This window comes from Watersipora subatra, chromosome 8, assembly GCF_963576615.1.
Source record: "Watersipora subatra chromosome 8, tzWatSuba1.1, whole genome shotgun sequence".
NCBI lineage: Eukaryota > Metazoa > Bryozoa > Gymnolaemata > Cheilostomatida > Watersiporidae > Watersipora > Watersipora subatra.
The window spans coordinates 62,688,063-62,710,875 of NC_088715.1; the positions used below are offsets into that span (position 1 = coordinate 62,688,063).

A 22,813-nucleotide genomic window follows, 5' to 3' on the forward strand; every position below is an offset into this window, starting at 1 on the left:
CCAATTTTTCACGTAATTTGTTTTGTAAATAAATAAACATGTTTAATACAAAACAACATTAGCATAGAAAAAGGAACAATATATTGTAAAGTAGCTTGAAATCTTTCATGTTGTGTTGACAGCAAGCGCCAGTCTCAACTTTGCTCTTCACTTTGATGTTGTGTTGACAGCCAGCGCCAGTCTCAACTTTGCTCTTCACTTTCATGTTGTGTTGACAGCAAGCGCCAGTCTCAACTTTGCTCTTCACTTTGATGTTGTGTTGACAGCCAGCGCCAGTCTCAACTTTGCTCTTCACTTTCATGTTGTGTTGACAGCAAGCGCCAGTCTCAACTTTGCTCTTCACTTTCATGTTGCGTTGACAGCCAGCGCCAGTCTCAACTTTGCTCTTCACTTTCATGTTGCGTTGACAGCCAGCGCCAGTCTCAACTTTGCTCTTCACTTTCATGTTGTGTTGACAGCCAGCGCCAGTCTCAACTTTGCTCTTCACTTTGATGTTGTGTTGACAGCCAGCGCCAGTCTCAACTTTGCTCTTCACTTTCATGTTGTGTTGACAGCCAGCGCCAGTCTCAACTTTGCTCTTCACTTTCATGTTGTGTTGACAGCAAGCGCCAGTCTCAGCTTTGCTCTTCACTTTCATGTTGTGTTGACAGCAAGCGCCAGTCTCAACTTTGCTCTTCACTTTCATGTTGCGTTGACAGCAAGCGCCAGTCTCAACTTTGCTCTCCACTTTCATGTTGCGTTGACAGCAAGCGCCAGTCTCAACTTTGCTCTCCACTTTGATGTTGCGTTGACAGCAAGCGCCAGTTTCAACTTTGCTCTTCACTTTCATGTTGTGTTGACAGCCAGCGCCAGTCTCAACTTTGCTCTTCACTTTCATGTTGCGTTGACAGCAAGCGCCAGTCGCAACTTTGCTCTTCACTTTGATGTTGTGTTGACAGCAAGCGCCAGTCTCAACTTTGCTCTTCACTTTCATGTTGTGTTGACAGCAAGCGCCAGTCTCAACTTTGCTCTTCACTTTCATGTTGCGTTGACACCAAGCGCCAGTCTCAACTTTGCTCTTCACTTTCATGTTGCGTTGACAGCAAGCGCCAGTCTCAACTTTGCTCTTCACTTTCATGTTGTGTTGACAGCAAGCGCCAGTCTCAACTTTGCTCTTCACTTTCATGTTGTGTTGACACCAAGCGCCAGTCTCAACTTTGCTCTTCACTTTCATGTTGTGTTGACAGCAAGCGCCAGTCTCAACTTTGCTCTTCACTTTCATGTTGCGTTGACAGCAAGCGCCAGTCTCAACTTTGCTCTCCACTTTCATGTTGTGTTGACAGAAAGCGCCAGTCTCAACTTTGCTTTTCACTTTCATGTTGCGTTGACAGCCAGCGCCAGTCTCAACTTTGCTCTTCACTTTCATGTTGCGTTGACACCAAGCGCCAGTCTCAACTTTGCTCTTCACTTTCATGTTGCGTTGACAGCAAGCGCCAGTCTCAACTTTGCTCTTCACTTTCATGTTGTGTTGACAGCAAGCGCCAGTCTCAACTTTGCTCTTCACTTTCATGTTGTGTTGACACCAAGCGCCAGTCTCAACTTTGCTCTTCACTTTCATGTTGTGTTGACAGCCAGCGCCAGTCTCAACTTTGCTCTTCACTTTCATGTTGTGTTGACAGCAAGCGCCAGTCTCAACTTTGCTCTTCACTTTCATGTTGTGTTGACAGCCAGCGCCAGTCTCAACTTTGCTCTTCACTTTCATGTTGTGTTGACAGCCAGCGCCAGTCTCAACTTTGCTCTTCACTTTCATGTTGTGTTGACAGCCAGCGCCAGTCTCAACTTTGCTCTTCACTTTCATGTTGTGTTGACAGCAAGCGCCAGTCTCAACTTTGCTCTTCACTTTCATGTTGTGTTGACAGCAAGCGCCAGCCTCAACTTTGCTCTTCACTTTCATGTTGTGTTGACAGCAAGCGCCAGTCTCAACTTTGCTCTTCACTTTCATGTTGTGTTGACAGCAAGCGCCAGTCTCAACTTTGCTCTTCACTTTCATGTTGTGTTGACAGCAAGCGCCAGTCTCAACTTTGCTCTTCACTTTCATGTTGTGTTGACAGCCAGCGCCAGTCTCAACATTGCTCTTCACTTTCATGTTGTGTTGACAGCAAGCGCCAGTCTCAACTTTGCTCTTCACTTTCATGTTGTGTTGACAGCAAGCGCCAGTCTCAACATTGCTCTTCACTTTCATGTTGTGTTGACAGCAAGCGCCAGTCTCAACTTTGCTCTTCACTTTGATGTTGTGTTGACAGCCAGCGCCAGTCTCAACTTTGCTCTTCACTTTGATGTTTGCTTGAAATATTTCTCTAGAAAGATCAGTAGTCTTTTTCTTTTTACTGCAATAACCAATTATCTCATTTTAATATTTTTTTCTATACATGGTGTATATATTTAAATGCTAGGAACAATTTGCTTTTGTTTAGTTTTTGGCTTTAAGCATTCACCTTGTCATTTTATTTGTATTGTGGGTGATACATTTTTAATGCCTGATCTTTTTTAGTCAAGATGACCCATTTTACATTCAATTCATGTTTCTTTGTACGTTTGATAAATAATAACACAAAGTTTTGTGAGTTTTTGTTCTGACTGCAATAATCCGAATTCATAACTTCAAAAACTTGATAGAACTATTTACTATGATACCTAGTTTTTTTTGTAAGAAATTGAAAATTTTCTTTGTTTAATTTACATAGCTACTACTTAAATAATTGATCCCATTGAATTGAATACTCATCTACAAGTCTAATGTATCCTTTGTATTGTAAGTTACCACTAGAATTTGTCTACTCAAAACACGTAGAATAAACTTTATTCAGCAAGGCCTAAAAGTTTAGAGCCAGGCCACAAGTTATCAGAACAGACATTAGTTTTTAGTGTGAGTAACACTTAAAACTGCCGAACTGCAAAATTTGGTAACTTTAAAATATTTAGCTAACTATGGTAGTTAATTAGTGATAGTTAAACCTTGTAAAAATATACCAGCTGATTTAGTTGTACCAATAGTTCAAATACTTAGTGAGAATGTTTTATGTGGTCAAATTCAAATCACAAAACCTCAAACCCGTATCTTTGCAAAATACACTAGTTTTAAGTAATTAAACTGATATATTTCTGTGTAAAATATATATTAGTGAACTGGCACGAAGCCAGAGAGGGATAATAACAGTTTTCATGTAGCTCTGGTCTTTTGGAAGCAGTTTTAAAGTTTTACCTGTAAGAAATAATAACATGGTAGACTGTAAAATAGTGTTATACAGATAGTTTAATCGAAGGAAACTTAACCAGTAAAGTGTAAACTAGATTTGGTAACCATTCTGTTTGCTAGAACCTGTTGCTTACAGTATTCCATGAACTTTTCTATGTTTAGTTACTTTGACCTTAATGAATCTTTTCAATTCGAACTAAAACTGCTCAATTCATTTTGATGCCTATGATGGTTACTACAATGTGTTTGTTGAATTAGCTTATACAATTCATTACCAATTAGTTTCTGTTAAGATGCTCTTGACTTGAGTCGGCAACCTCTATGTTAGTTTGAATAAAGATATGTAACTTTTTAACTAGGATAGATATATAGGAAAAAACTGAGATCTTCAGTATAGCGAAATGGAATCAGAATGGACCTTAGTTACCTTGAGCTTGGTTGAAAATCATTTCTAATAGTAAACCTTTGGATCCAGCACCGACTGTATGACTGAAAGTGTTTTCAGCTACAGAGAAAGAAGGACAAGATAATTATAATCAACTGTAAGTTCAGACCAACTTATGTATAGATGACTGAAGCACTTCATAATCTGACTAGCTGTGCTACCCTGCGTTGCCCGGGTGATAAAAGTCTCGACAGAAAATTTATTTGTATTTAACATATAACAACATTTACTATTCTAACTTTCAAACTACATATCATGAGAGAAGTGATTTGTTTAGTTTAAATAAATTAGGAGAAAAATGCAAACAACTGTAAAGGTTTTAAAACTTTGTCAAACAGCTGTAACTTTCAAGCTGTTAGCCTGGCACATTGCCAATGAACAATTGCAGTAAGCTGCTAGGCTTCCAATGACGTTACTCCATGACATTGTGTCAGCATTGTTGTCCAGCTACAGTTATTCTAATAATAGCTATAGTCGGAATGTAAACAGACATACGACATAATGTACACATGGACATACTTTCAGAAATATATATGTATATATATACTTCTCAAAGTCTGTGTGTTGGAAATTCGTCTGTCTGTTGGAAATCCGGCTATAGCTACTATTAGAACAGCTGAGTTTGACAACAATAACGACTCAATTTCATGAAAATTCATGAAATTCTTACTGTCATTGGAAACCTAACCTTATTAACTAGCTTAGTGGAGTTTCCATTGGCAATATGCCAGGCCACTAGCTTGAATGGTACAGTTGTTTGACAAAGTTTTAAAACCTTTACATTTGTTTTTATTTCTCTCTTAATTCATTTCAACTACACGACACACTTCTTTCATGATATGTAGTTTGAAAGTTAGAATGGCAAATGTTGTTATATGTTAAATACAAATCAATTTTCTGTCCAAAGACTCGTCTATTACACGGGCAATGCCGGGTGGCACAGTTAGTATATATATATTGGCAAAGTTTTTAAACAGGAAGCAGTGCAGGAATGTAAATTCTAAGTTTCTTAATTTAACTGTATAAAACATGCATTGCACATCACACTTCTGTTATCAAAATATCTGACAATTTCTTATGATAGTAAATTTTTATACTGTTTGATAAAGGATAAACTATATTAAAATAGCTCTCTTTCTTCTTGTTTGCTATCTCCCTTCCGAACTAAGAATTTTATATTCTCAAAATGTTTGAATAATGTTTTAAAAAATCTCAGAAAGGTTTCATTGCAAGGTTGTTGCAAAATAATGTGTTGGCAATATTTTAATCTTCCTAGCAAGATTGTGGGAGATACCTTGCTGAAACTCTCAGCGTATTTTCTCATAAAATTTTTCTATTGTTTTTGAAGAATTTCAAATAATATTCTACAAACATTCCTTGCTTCAAGGGTATTAGCTAAAATCTCAGGAATGTGTTATATGCAGAACATAATTCAGTAGGTTGTAAATGTCTAGAAGCTGTCCATCATTCTGACGGTGTTTCGTAAAGTTTTATTTGAACCAATCGGACACAAAAATACAATGTAACAAGCATAACTTATTCAGAGCATATATTATGCAACACTGTTGGTGAATGCACAAATGGTAGCATAATAAAATGACAATATAAGTTGCATAAAGCACAATCAAAGACTTGCTGGAAAAGTGTTTATCATAATTGTACGGCATAATAAGCCCAATGTTATGTTGCATCCGCTCCAATTCACAACTGAGTGTGAAAAATAAAATTGAAAGGTTTTTAGTTTTTCACATAAATCTTTAAAACTTAAAATAAGTTGTCTAATTTCGAGTGTTGCTAAATTTGTAGTAAAAGAACGAAAACATTTTAATTTTCAAGTTTCATCTAGTTTTCAATAAGTTTTTTATTATCAAAGTGAAACAACTTCAGAAAAATAGACCACACTTTTTGTAAAAAAAATTTAAAATATAATTTATTCATTAGGCTATTAAAAAAAATGTTCAAAGAGCCCCCTAAGTAGCAAGAGCAATATATTACAATTACAATTTAAAGGATTATAAGACAGCCATTGTCAGAAAATTGTTGTAATATTCAATACAGAGTATCAACAATGTTGTACTTCAAGTTTCCCTTTACATTTCAAGTCAGCGTAAGATGGATATTTACATCGGCGTTACATTTACTATATTTAAAAGTTTAAAATAATTTTTCTGTAACATCGCTAGAATGTTCATCTAAAGGGGCACATAATGTCGTACCAGATTGTTAACTTCAAAATGTAAGCCTATGTTATTTAGTTGTTTATACTCCAACATTTCAAAGTAACTTTGCAGCAAAATTGCCTGAACGTTCATTTGAGAGTAAAAATATGTTATATTATAATGTTCGAGTTATATTTTATGTAACTTCTATCTGAAAATTTATGCTCAAATATACCAAAACAACATTTATGGAACATTGCTAGAACATTCAATAACAATGTTGTCTAACATTGTTATGATAATGTTAGCAGAGTTTATAGACGTAATATTTTATAGGATGTTGCAGCAAAATTTTTGCACAGCATTCTGTTGGACTATTCATCAAGATTGTTGTAACATTATACAGTAATAATCACCAGATAATGTTTGCAGAAAATAATAATTAAAACATTTACTGTAATTGGTCATTTTTGTGTAACATTCCGAACATCTCAGTAAAGTTGTTAGTCAGGCTTTTTTATCTTTTTATCTCTATTTTCCTTTTTACATTCCTTTTTTTCTCTCTGTCTCATCCTTCTTCCACCTTCCTACTCATTTTGAACTCACTGTCTCCATTAGGCCCTCTCTTTTGTTTTTGCTCCTTTCCTCTGACTTTTGCTCTCCTTCTTTGCTTTCTATTTTTCCTTCTGTTTCTCTGTTTTCTTATTTCTTAGCCGCTTCTTTTGCTCTCATTTTCTATTTTTATTGTTTTCAACTATTTCATTTTTTATTATTCTATTTTTCTCTCTTTTCTTGTCCTTTTTTCTCTATCACTCTCTCTGTTTTTCTCTTTTTTTGACATTTAAAAGAAAACTGCTTGTAAATGGTGCATGTGATAAGTATGTTGTATGGTAAAATATAGAAAGATAGAATAAAGCTCATGAATAAAAAAGCCAAAAAGGGAAGAAAAGGATACAAAAACTCATGGTAAAACTCTTTTTAGGAATTATACATAAAAAGTTACAGGCTTTTTACTAAAATTTTGTCTAAAACTCTTAATACTTTAGTGAAGGTGTATTAATCAATTATAATAAACATGTATTCATTGAAACAAGAGTTGTTCAATATTTTAATGAAGGTGTATTAATCAATTATAATATACATGTATTCATTGAAACATGAGCTGTTCAAAATAGAAAATTTACTAAGTTACCTATAATATTTTGTCTTGTTTCTTGTATCAACAATTGCTTAGTATGAAAAACCAACAGCCACGCTACCTTTTTATAAAGAAGGACGATAATGGACTCTTGACATACTCCGCAAAAGGATCATTATAAAACCTTTGTCAGCTCTATGGTTTAGCTCTCAAATTTCTCAAATCTGAAAACTTATTGTAGTAAGCCTTGCTTGTAACAATTTTAAATTAAACTCTTATTATAGTTTAAGAAACCTCTCCTTTTGCAACACTTTTGTCAGTTTTTGTGACGGTGAATATCATTTCTGATATCTCTTTGAGCTGTGCAAGTAAATCATTTTTACTTTATCAAGTTTGGTTCATCGAATATTTGAATGAAATACTTAACGAGACTAGTTACTGAAAGATTTGCGCTTGTTGTTTAAGAAAATTCCAATGAAATCTGATTAGTTTAGCATCTTCACACAACTGCTGAAAATTTTTTATAAGTTACATAAGTCATTTCTGCTAAAATATTACCAGATTAATCTATGTAATGTGTAACACAATTGGTAAAATTGACCTACATTTACATTCTGTGACAGATATTAGCAAATTCTCATCAGGTGAATAAATCAATGATGACTGTAAACATGTTATAAAACCTGTTAAACTAACGGTATACTCATGGTAATTCACTGGAACTACTTTATCAATAGACAGTGATACTGTTATGTGTGGTTGTGGAGAAATTATGTTATGCATGATTCATCCAAATTCACACACAGCATCAGTGTTAAATTTGCTTGTTATATTATTCTATTTTGACTATGTTTAGTTTGTGCACTTTTGCTTAGCTTGTGAGAACTAATTTAAGTATTACTGGTTTAGGTATAGTAAAGATGTTAAGCTATTGTAAGTAATGCTGATATTTACCAGTCAAACTTACTTCTTTATTCTGTAAGTCAAACAATGAAATACACAACTAACAAAATTCTAAAACAATAATATTAATGACAAACATTCAGAAGAACTAATAAAAATTACATCCTTACTTGAACGGTTGTCTACGCTTGTTGATCAGTCCTGTACAACTGTGAGTTTTGACAGTTAAACGAAAATTGTGAGAGGTATATGTAAAGAGCGGCAGCAGTTGAGATAGTGGAGTAGAAGAGGCTCAGCTGATGAAGGAGAAGGAGGCTCCATTGGTAGAAAAAGCGAGAGGCTTTTCAGCAGGCAGATGGGAAAGCGTCCGAAGAGGCCCCCAGGAAGAGAGAGAGGGGGGAGGGAGAGGTAGAGGTAGAGAGAGAGAGAGAGAGAGAGAGAGCCAGAACCAGAGCTCAAGCTAGAGCCTCTGACACATTGGAGCTGTTCCCTTTTATAGATGTCAGGCATGTGGGATGGCTAGCCTGTGAGTGTAGGTTGAGTGTTAAGGTTTGATGCTTCATGTCAGGCGTGTGAAAATAAATTGTTTGCGTAAGTCTTCAGCTGGTGCACGTGATGTTGACATGTAGGGTGGAGCTCGTGACTTAATTACTCCTAGTATTTAGGTCATGTTTGACAGGAGTGGCAAACCTGTATGTGACTCATTTGATTCGTCTCTAATGTTTCTCTGGTGGTTTTCTGGTGATGGTGGTTGATAGGTTTTATTGCTTCAATTTCCCTTTGGCATGTTCTCCATCTGGTGTTGACGCAGTTTTTATGATTGATTTTTTCCAATTCTGAAGTTCGTAATTTTCTTTTGGCGTTTCCAATTATCGAATCATCTGATTTCTTTTAGGCGTCTTGCTGCTTGTAGGTATTATATGCTTATCTTGTGGTCTGGCTACATTCCCTGTTGGTATCTTGTTTTCGCAGTATCTCCATACAACAATACTAATTAGAGTGTTATTAATAAGCCAACAGTGTTACTTGTACTTATAAGTTGTCAGGTGTAGCCAAGTAATGAAGGTGAATCAAATGTACTTATACAATTTTATTCTTGGAGTAAGAAAGCTCACACAAATGAAAGGAGGTAATAAATCATTTTTAACAACTGTAGCAAGTTGAAATGGTTAAAATGAGCTAATGAAAAACTTATAATTAAGAGAGATTCTATAAAACTACTGATGATAATAAGAAAATCATCATAGAGGTCAAAAATTAGTCCTATCTTACTGAATATCCATCTTACGTAGCCTCTCATTCATAGCAGCCACCCAGAGAGAGTGTTTTTGTTTATGTACACCTGTTTATTATATCGTCATCATCCTTGATGTAAGAAAATTTAGGATGATTTTTTTCTCCTTCCACATCACCTGTCAAACAGACACAATAGTAACATGATGCTTTCGTTTGTAGTAAGTGAGTAAACTATCAGTCAGTAACCACTTGCTCTATAATATATTTTATAGACACATAAAGATACAAGTATAAACAGTTCACCTTGAGATATTATTTAGTATTATCATTTTATTTAGAAATACTAATAACATTAACTAAAGAGTGTATTAAAAGTACATCTAAAGTTAGACTATATCCCTAGACTGTAATGTGAGTAACACATACTAAAGTTAGACTACATCCTTAGAGTGTAATGTGAGAAACACATATTAAAGTCAGACTATATCCCTAGAGTGTAATTGAGTAACAAATACTAAAGTTAGACTATATCCTTAGTGTAATGTGAATAACACATACTGAAGTCAGACTATATCCCTAGAGTGTAATGTGAGTAACGCATACTAAAGTTAGACTATATCCCTAGAGTGTAATGTGGGTAACCCATACTAAAGTTAGACTACAGTCTTAGAGTGAAATGTGAGAAACACATATTAAAGTCAGACTATATCCCTAGAGTGTAATGTGAGTAACAAATACTAAAGTTAGACTATACCCCTAGAGTGTAATGTGAGTAACACATACTAAAATTAGACTATATCCTTATAGTGTAATGTGAGTAACACATACTAAAGTCAGAATATATCCCTAAAGTGTAATGTGAGTAACACATACAAATAATATGCATTTGATGACTGATAGTAATAGAACATATTTTAACTCCTAATAAAATTACCATATATTGTAAAGTGACCGTACTGTAGCTGTTACAGAGGGATGTAGTAATGGGCGACACTAAAGTTCCACTTTCACATGTGTTTGTCAATCATCCTGTTTTACCTTGACATTTTAATACTGTCGGAGAGGCATTAAATTGTTATAAACATTTTCAAGGAATGTTTGTTTCAAAGAAAATTGAGTTTTTTGTTGTTGTAACTGTATCTCATAATATAGTGGCAATGCAGTTTTATGCTTACAAAACCATTTAAATATTGTTACATATTTTTTTCAACAGCAAAGTGAGTCATAGCAATTGAAATCTTATTAGAGTTACAATCAAACTAATTATAAATTGGTCACAATAAATTTTAGCAACAATTCACAACGTAATTGATAATTAGAATCGATGAACGACTCTATAATGCCGCCGTTTCATTTTTTTACAAAGAAGAAACATGTTTCTCATCCTATTGCTCAAATGCCATTTGACTCCCTGATGATGAAGTATAATTTCAAATAATTTATAAACATTTAAAAGAACTAGCAAATCGTTCAATGGTCAGCAACATTAGAGGCTGTCCTTAAAGTTTGTAATTACTGGAGTCTTTAGCACTGTATAGAAGTTATGGTCAATTTATTTGGCAGCAAAAGAGTTTAAGTTGTAAGCTACTATATTCATGAATTATATTTCCTAGACAAGCGTTGTAGGCTGAACCATGATCCTGAATTGTATTAGTAAATAATACACTTATTTATCTCAAGCCATATGGGCTTTATTTGCATCAACAGAGTATTATCTCAATATTGGGTCACTTCAATCAAAGAACACACAATGTGTACATTGTAGATAAACATTTAGTTGAAAACAACCAAATAATATTTAACTATTATCTAATTTTACACATTATTGTTAACTTTCTAGCAGATCTAAGAAGTTGGTTACCTATCTCATAATTGTTAATAAAAGCTCTAACAATGCCATCTAACCTCTATGCACCCTCAGACATGTGTTGTCATTGTGTAGCTTGAGAGCAATTAGAAAGAACTGCAATTTTATCTCAAATATCCTCATATATACACAAAAATCATTTATAAGCCAAACTAAAAATAGTTCTGAAATGGTGAGTTTGTGAAAGCCAACCATGAAAATTGTAAGATACCCGTATGCAGTCGTTACAGTAGAAGAATGCAAAGATAATTAATGGATATGATAATGATTTTTGTCATGTTTTATTTTTAATTTTTATATTTTTATATCAGTAAAAAGAATTATGGAAACCTACAGCATGTTACATTTCCTGTAATAAGCATAACTATGCAAGCGTTCATGACGAGTAACGTTAACGCCAGCTAACTACGTCAGTGTTACGACAGAACGATCATTGACTATTATTGCTGTTATCATGTACTATAACGAACCAAACCCTGCCCGGTGTATTTGAGTGCACACTTTTATTGTGAGAACAAAAGCTGGACAGAAAAGATGAGCTGCGCCGGTTTGATGCATTTATTCAAAAAGCTCTCGGGTGTTGCTTTTCTTCAAGCAAAACACATCGTTCAGTATAGAAAACTATGAGTATAAGGTACCAGCCACATGCTTAGCGTGGTTTGATGTGTAGTTACTTGTACTAAATTACCATAATGTCATTTTACTTTAGTGAAATCAGATTAATAAGTGTAACAGCTGGCCCTTTACTTTAGTAACATTTTAGAATTAAACTTCATTTCTATGTGGGGATATATGGTACATATTATTATTTATTTACTTATTACAATATGAAGACCTCAACGGAAGAATGATCAATGTCACAATTGATCAAACTTGAGATATAGCCATTTTAAAGTTTGCAAACTTTGTTACAGGAAATCCCAACTTATATCATAGAAACCTTTCAACCCGTGGTCAATAAGGATGTTACCTGTGAATATCATCAACAAAGAGGTGGTAGACATAATTTAGTGTGGCACATTACGGCCTAAATTAAAACCACTACACGACATTGATTGTTTTACGTTGAAAATCATTGACAACTCTCTACACCAGACATGTCTAAGTCTAAGTCCGGCCCGCAAGCCAAACTGGCCTGCAAGGGTCAATTTTCATCCTGTCATAAAATCATTAACGGCTGGCCTGCGGGTAGAATTAACCCTTTGAACTCTAACGGCCGATTTTCCAGACTTGTGTAGGGTCTGTTAAAATCGGCTGGAAATCTGGCTATCACGTGGCTTTGTTTACAAAAGCGGTTTCTAAGTGACATCGTGAACCAATCAGATTAGCTCTTGCACAGAACGTTTGACCAGAAATGTCTCATCCGTTTGTAACATTTTTCTAATATCTTCACTTCCTTCGATTTAATAACAAATTTTATTAGAAAAGTATCGCGAAAAAATTGATACGGCTCGTTTGTTGGTAGGTCATAAATGATTGTGATGCAAATAAAGAATTTTATGATACTAATTATACTGTGATGGAACACAAGATTTACATCCTCTCTTGTACAGTTTCCAACCGGAGTTATGTTCCCTTTTATTCTTTTGTTAGCCACGCCCCTAAGGGAGGCTGGTCTTATCATCTAATTTGCATAATTTCATGTACATAAGGCAGGGTCTTGGCTTTTTGTATTCATTCAACACATGCAGTGCATTTGAATCATACTCCTTCTGCTACATTAAGCAATGCAGGAACTACCACGGCATATAGCTATCTCCAAAGACTTGGTCTATGGACTGTGCTGTGGGAATAGACTCATAAAAACACTGTCGACCTCTGTCGACCCCGTCGACCTCGTCGACCCTAGGTCGACCTTGTCGATCTAGTACAAAACCTCCTTCGTGCAATCCCTTGTGTGAAGTGGTTAATGTTGACCGGTGGAGTAAGCCGACCTAGTCGCCTCCGCGTGTTGGTCACGGGAACCAGCACACAACCTCCTGTGAAGGGCGAATGCTGACCGGTAGAGTAAGCCGACCTAGTCGCCTCTACGTGTTGGTCGCAGGAACCAACACAATACTTGTCCACTATAATTCGAGTCATGAAATGATGATGAACATGCACTCAATGGATATGATGCAACTGTAAATGTTTTACGAGTTTTTTTATACGTACAAACTTTTATCGTTTATCGACTCGCTGAATCTTCCTCAGCCAGTCACACCACCCTCGCCCTCAAGATTGCCTGCTATAGGGAGAGAGGAGCCGAGCCTACAGTTGTCCGACAGAAGCTGATGGGAACCAAGACTATGGAGTCCTATGGCTGCCCCCGGGGCCCTTCCGGTACAACTGCCACGAGGTACAGGGACTCCTGACGATGTTCGCACGGCTCCCCCTACGTCCGGACCCCTTGAATTAAATAAGGATGATTGGCCCCAACTAAGCCGCGGCAGTCACCCATCAGGACCCGGTCTCCCGAACCCTACACCAGCCGGCCAGGTCTCAATGCGGCCGCCATACGGTGAAGGGGTCCCTCGGGTATCGGATAACCTTCTCCCACCCTCCGGGGCAAGGACTGGACCCGACGGTCCTCGAGTCGAAATGGAGCCTGGTCTTCCTGGGGAGGATGGCCAAAATATAGTGCGGCCATCACTAAACACAGAGGACGCGAGACCCCTGCCTACGGAGCAGTCATCCCTGGCCGCCATCCAGACACCCCTGGACGAGATCCGGGCTCTCCAGCAGAGGTCTGGAACCGAGCTGGGACAGATCTATCAAGCCATAAGAGAACGACGAAAGGTCGAGGAAGCGGTGGTACGTTTGGGGAGCCCCGAGCTACGTAGACTTGCTCAGATGTACCACCAGCTACAGATCGACGAGTCTGGGGTCCTGACCCTCCACCTAGTACAGAATGGACGGGAGAAAGTTGTAATTGTGTGCCCTCAGAGCCTACGCCAAGAGGTTTTATGGAGGACACACGAACAAGCCCACAGTGGAGTAGAGCAAACCTTGAAGAGGGTACAGATAGACTGGTATTGGCCAGGAATAGCCGGCGATGTAAGGCGGGCTGTATTGTCATGCGAAATCTGCCAGCGAGCTAAACCCGGCGCCCCTCGACACTCTAGTAACCGCCAACGGTTGTATGCAAGGAGGCCCTGGCAGCGGCTGGCGGTGGACCTGGTGGGCCCCCTTCTCCAGACAGCACGAGGAAATAGCTGGGCCTTGGCGTTGACGGACCATTTCACCCGATGGTCAGACGCCCTCGCCATTCCCGATGCTACCGCCCCCACAGTCGCCCATGCATTAGATGAGCGTGTGTTCTGTTATTTCGGGTTGCCAGAGATAATACACACAGATCAGGGAGCTCAATTTGAATCTACTCTGTTTCAAGAACTGTGCGGATTCTGGGGGGTAGACAAAACGAGGACAACCCCTTACCACCCCAAAGGAAATGGAGTCGTCGAGAGGAACAACCAGGTGCTAGGAGACTCATTACGAGCGCTGCTACTCGGCAGAGAACAAGAAGATTGGGACCTCTTGTTACCGCAACTCATGCGTATGTTTCGAGGGCTGCCCCACTCAGCCACCCGGGAAACTCCGAATTTCCTCATGCTTGGGCGAGAGCTACGCCTCCCCGACCAATTACACTATAGAAGACTGGTGGATTCATTCACCAGTACACACGAGTATGTCAAAATCATACATGAGAGGCTCGTGCAAGCACATACCCTCTTGCGAGAGAGACAGCGAGAAATCATGACTACGGACACCACAGAACCTCCCCTCTTCAACGAAGGTGACCTGGTGTGATTAGTCAGCAAGCGACGTAGAAAAGGAGGAAATCCAAAACTAGCCGCAAAATACGTTGGCCCCTACCGGGTGCTAAAGAGTTATGACAACCACACCTACGAAGTTGAAAGGTACGGACAAAGGTCGGTGCAAGCAGAAGGAAGGTTGAGGCTCTGCCGACCAAGTGAAGTACAGCAAGGCAGGGCCCCAGCTCAAATCGAGCCAACTAGAAGGCCAAACATGAGAGGGTACCCTCGAAAAAGACATATACACAATCAGGCACCAGTACCTCCAGATATATATATAGAACCATTACCTCTTGTCCCACCTATAACAAGATCGAGAGTAGATACGCATCCACTCTACAACCATCCAGAAAGTCGTCGACATACCAGTTCCGAAAGAAATACGACTATACCCCAAACCCGTAGCCAACTCGGCCTCGAGCACACTCTCGACCCTAATCCAGATGCTGTGACCGAAGAAGGGAGTACGCCCGTCCCGGCGAATCCAGGGACGAGTACTACATATAGCGAAACCTCAGCTCGGCCCCAACGCCCCCTGCGTATCTAGCGGATTACGACACCAGTACTGTCCAATCAGGAGAGGCCAGAAGGGGTCAAGGCCGAAGGGCGGCCATTTTGGAAAATAAAGAAAGCTCTCTCACTGTTTGTTACCAGCTCGACACGCACGCACACGCACACTTACACCCTCCAGCCATGGAAGTGATTAAAGAAACCATCAAGGAAGCTTCTCCAATTACCGGAGCTCTACCCTTGCTATCGGAGCTAGTAATTCCATTAGAACTGCACCCTGCTCCCAATGAAACTTTGGACGGTATAGACTCCGACACGACAAAGGAAGATTCTTCTCCGAGCTCTCGAATACCGACCAAGTGGGTCTCAGAGGAGACGACCAGAAAAATAATGAAGCTGTGTGAGGAAGACGGTGTCCACTGCCCGTTGTGCCATCAGTCATTTTCCACCCCCCGAAGGCGTCGGATTCATATTGCACAACACTTCACGAGGTTTTTCTGCAAATGTGGAAGAAATTCTACCTCGAGGGATACGATAGCCAAACACCAATCGAGAATGAAGGGCATGGAGAACCGGAAAAATCACAGCAGAGCGGGCATCAAAATCTACGAGGTCGACCGCGCCAGTTATCCCACATGGATAAGGAGGGTCAAATTAATCAATCCACCGGCCTTCGAGAAGCCTATGCCTCATGGTCCGGTCAAAATAAAGCCCCCTGTGAGGAGAGGACCGCAGGCACCCTTTCCCTCTCCCCCGAAGGAAAAGCGGGTGGATCGGAAGTGGAGTCCGCTCAAGAAGGGGAAGCCCATACCTGCTCCCAGGAAGTCGCTAACGACGGTGGAGAGCATCCAAAGTCGACTGGGGGATGTCCGACCCCGTGCCACGGTAGACGCCCTTCGAGAGGAGGCCTCCAGCCTCAGATGAACGGCCCGCCGCCTGGAAGAGATGGCTAACCAGATGTCGACCAAGTGAAAGATTACGATACAGATTCCGATAAAAACATTGACTATTCCTAGAAACCATTATTTACACATCTTTATCTTGTAGTATATTCTAGCTCGTTTGTGTTTTTTTATTTTTTATTTTTTTGGTTTTTTATTATAGCCGATTGCCGTCTATAGGGGCGGCGTGTGTGATGGAACACAAGATTTACATCCTCTCTTGTACAGTTTCTAACCGGAGTTATGTTCCCTTTTATTCTTTTGTTAGCCACGCCCCTAAGGGAGGCTTATCTTATCATCTAATTTGCATAATTTCATGTACATAAGGCAGGGTCTCGGCTTTTTGTATTCATTCAATACATGCAGTGCATTTGAATCATACTCCTTCTGCTACATTAAGCAATACAGGAACTACCACGGCATATAGCTATCTCCAAAGACTTGGTCTATGGACTGTGCTGTGGGAATAGACTCATAAAAACACTGTCGACCTCTGTCGACCCCGTCGACCTCGTCGACCCTAGGTCGACCTTGTCGATCTAGTACAAAACCTTCTTCGTGCAATCGCTTGTGTGAAGTGGTTAATGTTGACCGGTGGAGTAAGCCGACCTAGTCGCCTCCGCGTGTTGGTCACGGGAACCAGCACACAACCTCCTGTGAAGGGCGAATGCTGACCGGTAGAGTAAGCCGACCTAGTTGCCTCTACGTGTTGGTCGCAGGAACCAACACAATACTTGTCCACTATAATTCGAGTCATGAAATGATGATGAACATGCACTCAATGGATATGATGCAACTGTAAATGTTTTACGAGTTTTTTTATACGTACAAACTTTTATCGTTTTGACCGGAAAAATGGGGATGCACTGTTTTTTTCTGTTTGATGACATTTGATATGGGTTGTTCAACCTTTTCACTAATGTTTCACCAAATATCATTGTATTATGAGCATGTTTAGATTTATTTAAAAAAAGTTTAAAAACTTATGATCGTTGGACAGATTTCCTATTGTTAATGACCAAACCTGCCAACTCTCACGCATTGGACGTGAGACTCACGCAATCACATCAAAGAAAAAATGAAAATGTGTGAGATTTTTTCCACAACTTTATATATACTATCATTGATAAATCAATTGCCCCCAAAACCAAATCTCAAGCATTGCCCAACTCTTGGGTTGGCAGGCCTGTTACTGACACCACTAACAAAAACCACCAGGGTTCAAAGGGTTAATCAATTGGACAGAAGCGGTGTTACCTGCATGTTAAACATTTAAAAATCCAATCAACATTTATAGTACTGTCATATTTTAAATGAGCCCTGCACTTGTTGATATGCCTAATACATGTACTAGTTCATTTTTCTGTAATTTTGTTTAAAAATTCTATAAATATGAAACTGCCATTGTCAGATATTGTTTCACGTTTTAAATGTAATTTGTATCCAAGAGTACAATTACTTCTTTTCAACTGTTTCAAAAAATTAGTGTTAAAAAAGTGAAGTTAAGTGATTATTAAATTTCAATTAAAATGTCAATGCAATTTTGATATGCATGTTTATAACAAACCAAAACACATGCTTAAAATAGCTGAAATTGAAATAAAGAAGCAAATATGAAACATAAATTGGCTCGGTAAAATTTATTTAAATTAATTGCTGTTTTATGTAAAAAAATGCCCGCCAAGGTTGGCCCCCTAATTTTTTAACACGCCACATCTGACCCCTTTTGCAAAAATTTTGTACACCCCTGCTTTACGCTTTATTTTCTATTAGGTGATAATTTTACAATGTTAGCGTATAATATTCTGATTTTAAACGCTATATTGCAGTAAAATATGGGGTTTTGCCGTATCTAAAATTGTACCAAACAAAAATGAACGAGTCGCAACACCACAACAACATTTTCTTGACAGCGTCCGAGAAAGACTGCAATAATTTGGTTTTGCATTACATTACGTGCTTTTGCCAACATTTTTATTTTGCCGAAATGTTTACGAATACCGCTATTCAAAAAGTGCAGCGTGTCTATACTTAGTGCGTCGCTAAAGCTATGTGAAGCTACAATCGCTACGAAGTTAAAACGATCCTCCGCGATGTTCTATACTCTTACCAAAACTATTACTTTCATCACCTTCAAAGTTAGTGCTGCTATTTTAATTATGTGTGTAATCACGAAAATCTGAATCTGAATTGGCTATAATATCATCAATGCAAGTAATTATCTGTTTTCTAACTCGAGAGATACTTACGAAAGCCATAATAACACTGTTGTGTTAATTAATGATAGTATTGGATTATCCTACCAATTACTCTTACAATGGTTAGGGAGTAGCTCAAGGATACACTGCTAATCGTCATTACTGACTTCTCAGATTAGGACCAATCCTGATAAATGACTGTTTAACCAATGTATTGTTGATTAACGTAATCAGGATCCTATAAAAGACCTTCCTAGATGTGAGAATCTAAGACTATGCTCTGAGAAAGGGAATCCTTAAGGTATGCGAAGAGGGGTTTCACAATACCTTATATGCTTATTTGAAAACAAGAAAATATATAATAAGTAGCACTCTAGACTAAACTTACAATAGTATAAAAGTAATTTCTAGAGATTAATAATATAGTCACTCCCTTTATTCTCCGAAAGTCGACTCTTCCACTTAATCTCCTGACAAGTCTGTCCGCCATTAGGATGCTGTATTGAAAGAGTGAAGTATATGAATGAATATGTGTCCTTGTATATGGGTTGAGAATTAGCCTTGGCGCCCAAGGTTGGAACTATATGTTTCAACTCTTCCATTTTGAGTTTTGTAATTTTTGGGGTTCCTGGTCACGTTCTGTTGTATTTCCCTCCGCGGAGGTTTCTTAACCTTTAATCTTCAGTTTTTAATCCCTTGTCTGGTGTAAATTGGTATAAGATGCGGATCTTCATACACAGCATGACGCTGGTTGTTATCGTCTGAGCGTTGTCATGGGATGGCACTAATTCCAATCATGAGAATTGTAGATGACGTAACTCTTGGAGTTACTTATGTAAGTTGCATGGTGATGTGGCTTGTTATCTTCTTATCTTTGTAGCCCTTGGACTTTGATCAATTCTGCAAAGAGCTAGTTTATTTTAAGCAAGAATATTTCTGGACCTTGATCATTTTTGCTGAAAGTTTGTCACAGGCGCTAAACTTTGTGGCCAGAACTATTTAAGGGAAGATAAACCTAGTATTTTGCGAAAATGTTACATTGATCATTCTTCTGTAAAGGTCTTCATATTTTAAATAATATTTGTTCCCTATTACTTTGTGTAGTTTAATAAAAACAATTGAAAGTATTATCTGGTTTATATGTTCCCTCATCCTGTTGATCTATTATTATGTCACATGCTCAATTTGTTACACCACTAAGTGGGGATTCTATCACACAAAGTTGTCGTCAGAATAGTCACTTGTAAACTTGCTGTCATCACTTTTAAATTTACAGTCATCACAATCGTCACCTTTTTCCTTCCATAACCAAAACAACCTCTTTCTTCACATTCGTTATTTAATACAAATACCCATTCTGGTGGCACTAGGTTGAAAACCTAAAACTTGCTCTGCTTGAACCTCTGCTAGTCAAAAGCATAGCTCAACCAGCGACCTCCACAAACTTATGAGTGATGTTTGTGAGCGTTGCTGATTACTCCGGGAAGAGTGACAGGCGTCTTAGGTTTTCGGGTCTACATTTCTTGTACTGAAAATAGACTGAGATTGTCTGCAACAGACTTGGAAACAGATTTTCTGTCAGTTTATCATAGCATTTCACTGTTGTTTACATGAATTACCTGTCAGTCTATAAATGCTGAGCCAGATGCTTCGAATCAAAACTAGTGAAGTTTCGTTTGATCGTGTTGATTTCTGGACAAATAATTCAGCAGTTAGTAATCTTACTTACACAATCAGCTTGATTTATCGGCTCTTGTTGGGGCTGCATTGCATATCCACATTCTGCTATCGGCTGTGTGATAGCCAGTTGGTACTAACGGCTTTTGTGCTGGCAGAGATGGAAGTATAGTTAAATTAGAGGTGCCTAAGCTACTTTCACCAAGCACCAGTTCCTGCTTGGCTTGGTTCGAGGTTGTCCTGATTTTACTTCACACAATCATTATATTGTATAGCAATGTAGCCACTTGGCTTTTTGTATAGCACATATCTATGCAAACCTGTAGGTTTTGAGTTCAAAACTCTTTTTGAAGTACAGTTTTGTTCCTAAAGCTTAAAAAAATGTACTATATACTAAACATATAACCATATATTTATTATACACATTTAAATAGTGTGTATTTATTTTGTATATACCTGTATGTAAAACATGTCTGTATATATATTTCTCAAAGTCCGTGTGTTGGAATTCCGTCTGTCTGTTGGAAATCCGGCTATGGCTATTATTATAACAGCTGAGCTTGACAACAATAAAGACTCAAATTCATGGAATTTCATGGAAATTCATGGAATTCTTACTGCCATTGGAAGCCTAACCTTATTAACTAGCTTAGTGGAGTTTCCATTGGCAATATGCCAGGCTACTAGCTTGAAAGGTACAGTTGTTTGACAAAGTTTTAAAACCTTTACAGTTGTTTTTATTTCCCTCTTAATTTGTTTCAACTACACGACACACTTCTCTCATGATATGTAGTTTGAAAGTTAGAATGGCAAATGTTGTTATATGTTAAATACAAATCAATTTTCTGTCCAAAGGCTGTTCTATTACATGGGCAACGCCGGGTAGCACAGCTAGTATATGTATAAATATGTATATTATAATATGTATGATATGTTGCCTTATAAGATTGCGGTATTACAGTAACACAACATTACTACATAAAATCACATTAAACTACATTGCTATGACTGACAGCAATGTTTATTTTTCACCGGACACAAAACACACATATGCCATAGGGAATAATCCCTTTTAACTTGAGCATTACAGAAAGATAGAAGTCTTATTCAAGGCACCATCAGTAGCCAATGTTTTTGAACTGGAATTTGATAAATTTTCTTTAAAAGTTCTAATAGCACTAGTACTTCAAGTACTTAAAATTATTTTCAAGTGCTTAAGGTGTCATAGGTTGAACCATTATTGGGCAAAATAATTCAAACAGATTTTTCGACAACTTCCATAAATGTGTTCTCCGTCCAACTCCCCCTTGTTTGAAGCTTCACTTTTCAGTATTCACATTATGTTTAGCCATTTTATTGGGTATTTACAAGTAACTATATTTTAGTAATACTGGATAATGCTGTGCTAATCTCTATTAAAATGATAGACCTGTCAGTCCCTCTACCCAAAACAAGGGATCAAAGTTGGAGTAAAGGGTTGCATAATATGGGGCTCGAGCTCGTAACATTCAAGTTAGTAGGCCAATATATCAGCATTTAAATTAATTCGTATGCTTATAAATATTTGTACAAATACATGTACTTATTAATAGAGTTGCCCTGATTTTAGTACCAGAATCGATATCGGTGCCGATATGGGTATCAAGTATCTGAATAGGCCGATCTTTTCTTAAAAAATCTGAAACTTCTGACACTTTTTACAAATCAACTATGTCGCAGAAATTTTTTATTTTAGCGACACTAATAAAAAATCATCAACTCTAAGCTCCTTACTTTTACCTAATGAATTTCGGGCCTGCCGCACTATTTATTTCATGTCTATAGCCTGATCAACACAGCGAAAGAAACTTTTTGCTTCAACTAGGAGGTAATCACAAAACGTGCTATTTTCGAATTACAGCGATAGGATTTATTGCAGTCAATTACGAACAAGATAACAAAGATGGGAGACAAGAACGTAGTGTAATATTTCTATTTACTAGCATTACGAAAGTAATTTAAACAGTCGTTGCGTTAAGTTATCTATCACTCTCTCCTTCCTGATGATACAATGTATCATTTGTATTGTATGAAAAACGGTAACCCCAGTGGCTTATTGGTATTTAGCCTGTCCTCCGCCATATGTGACAAGTGAGCGCTCCCTTCACTACTACTGGCTGCATTGATAATGATGGAAGGAAGAGACTTCTTACTAAGAGAATTGAATCATTAACGGTAATTAAAAGAAACATTGATACATTTGTACAGGCGAAGCAGTTCATCCAGTAATAAAAGAGAGACTTTGTTATCACAGAGTGAACTGTATCACCAACTGCAATTATCTTTATTTACAAATTACAAGAAACATGGACTGTTTTGTTACTACATGCATGGTATGTCAGTATGTGAGTATGTATATATATATTTTTCCATAAATACAAATAAATTCATTAATATTTATGGTTTTTTTGCTTTATGTTTATATTCGCATAATAAAATGAACAACTATCTATGCAACACAAAAAATCTGAATCAGATTACTTTTCAATAAGAATCGGTGTATTGGATCGGAATCTGAATTGGCTGGTGAATTTAAAATCGGGGCATCTCTACTTATTAATCTCTGTATTTTATTAGCACACTGGACTGCTAAAGTAAAATCAGGGCAACCCACTAACCAGGCCAAACAGGAACTGATGATTGGCTATAGAAGCTTAGGCACCTCTAATTT

The 22,813-nt window shown here is 37.9% G+C and overlaps 2 protein-coding genes across 2 annotated transcripts in view; one reads left to right on the forward strand and one right to left on the reverse strand.

Moving 5' to 3' along the window:
- Positions 1-58: 58 nt before the first annotated feature.
- Positions 59-13,065, reverse strand: LOC137402825 (uncharacterized). Its single transcript, XM_068089333.1, has 3 exons — positions 12,918-13,065; positions 12,724-12,847; positions 59-2,366 (listed from the first exon to the last, which is right to left on the reverse strand). Exons 1-3 carry the CDS (start codon positions 13,063-13,065, stop codon positions 59-61), a joined length of 2,580 nt encoding a protein of 859 aa, XP_067945434.1.
- Positions 12,399-22,813, forward strand: part of LOC137401984 (uncharacterized) — a 28,717-nt gene continuing 18,302 nt past the window's right edge. The window contains exon 1 of the mRNA XM_068088453.1: positions 12,399-12,444. The gene's annotated coding sequence lies outside the window, so the exon portion shown is untranslated. The remainder of the gene's footprint in view (positions 12,445-22,813) is intronic.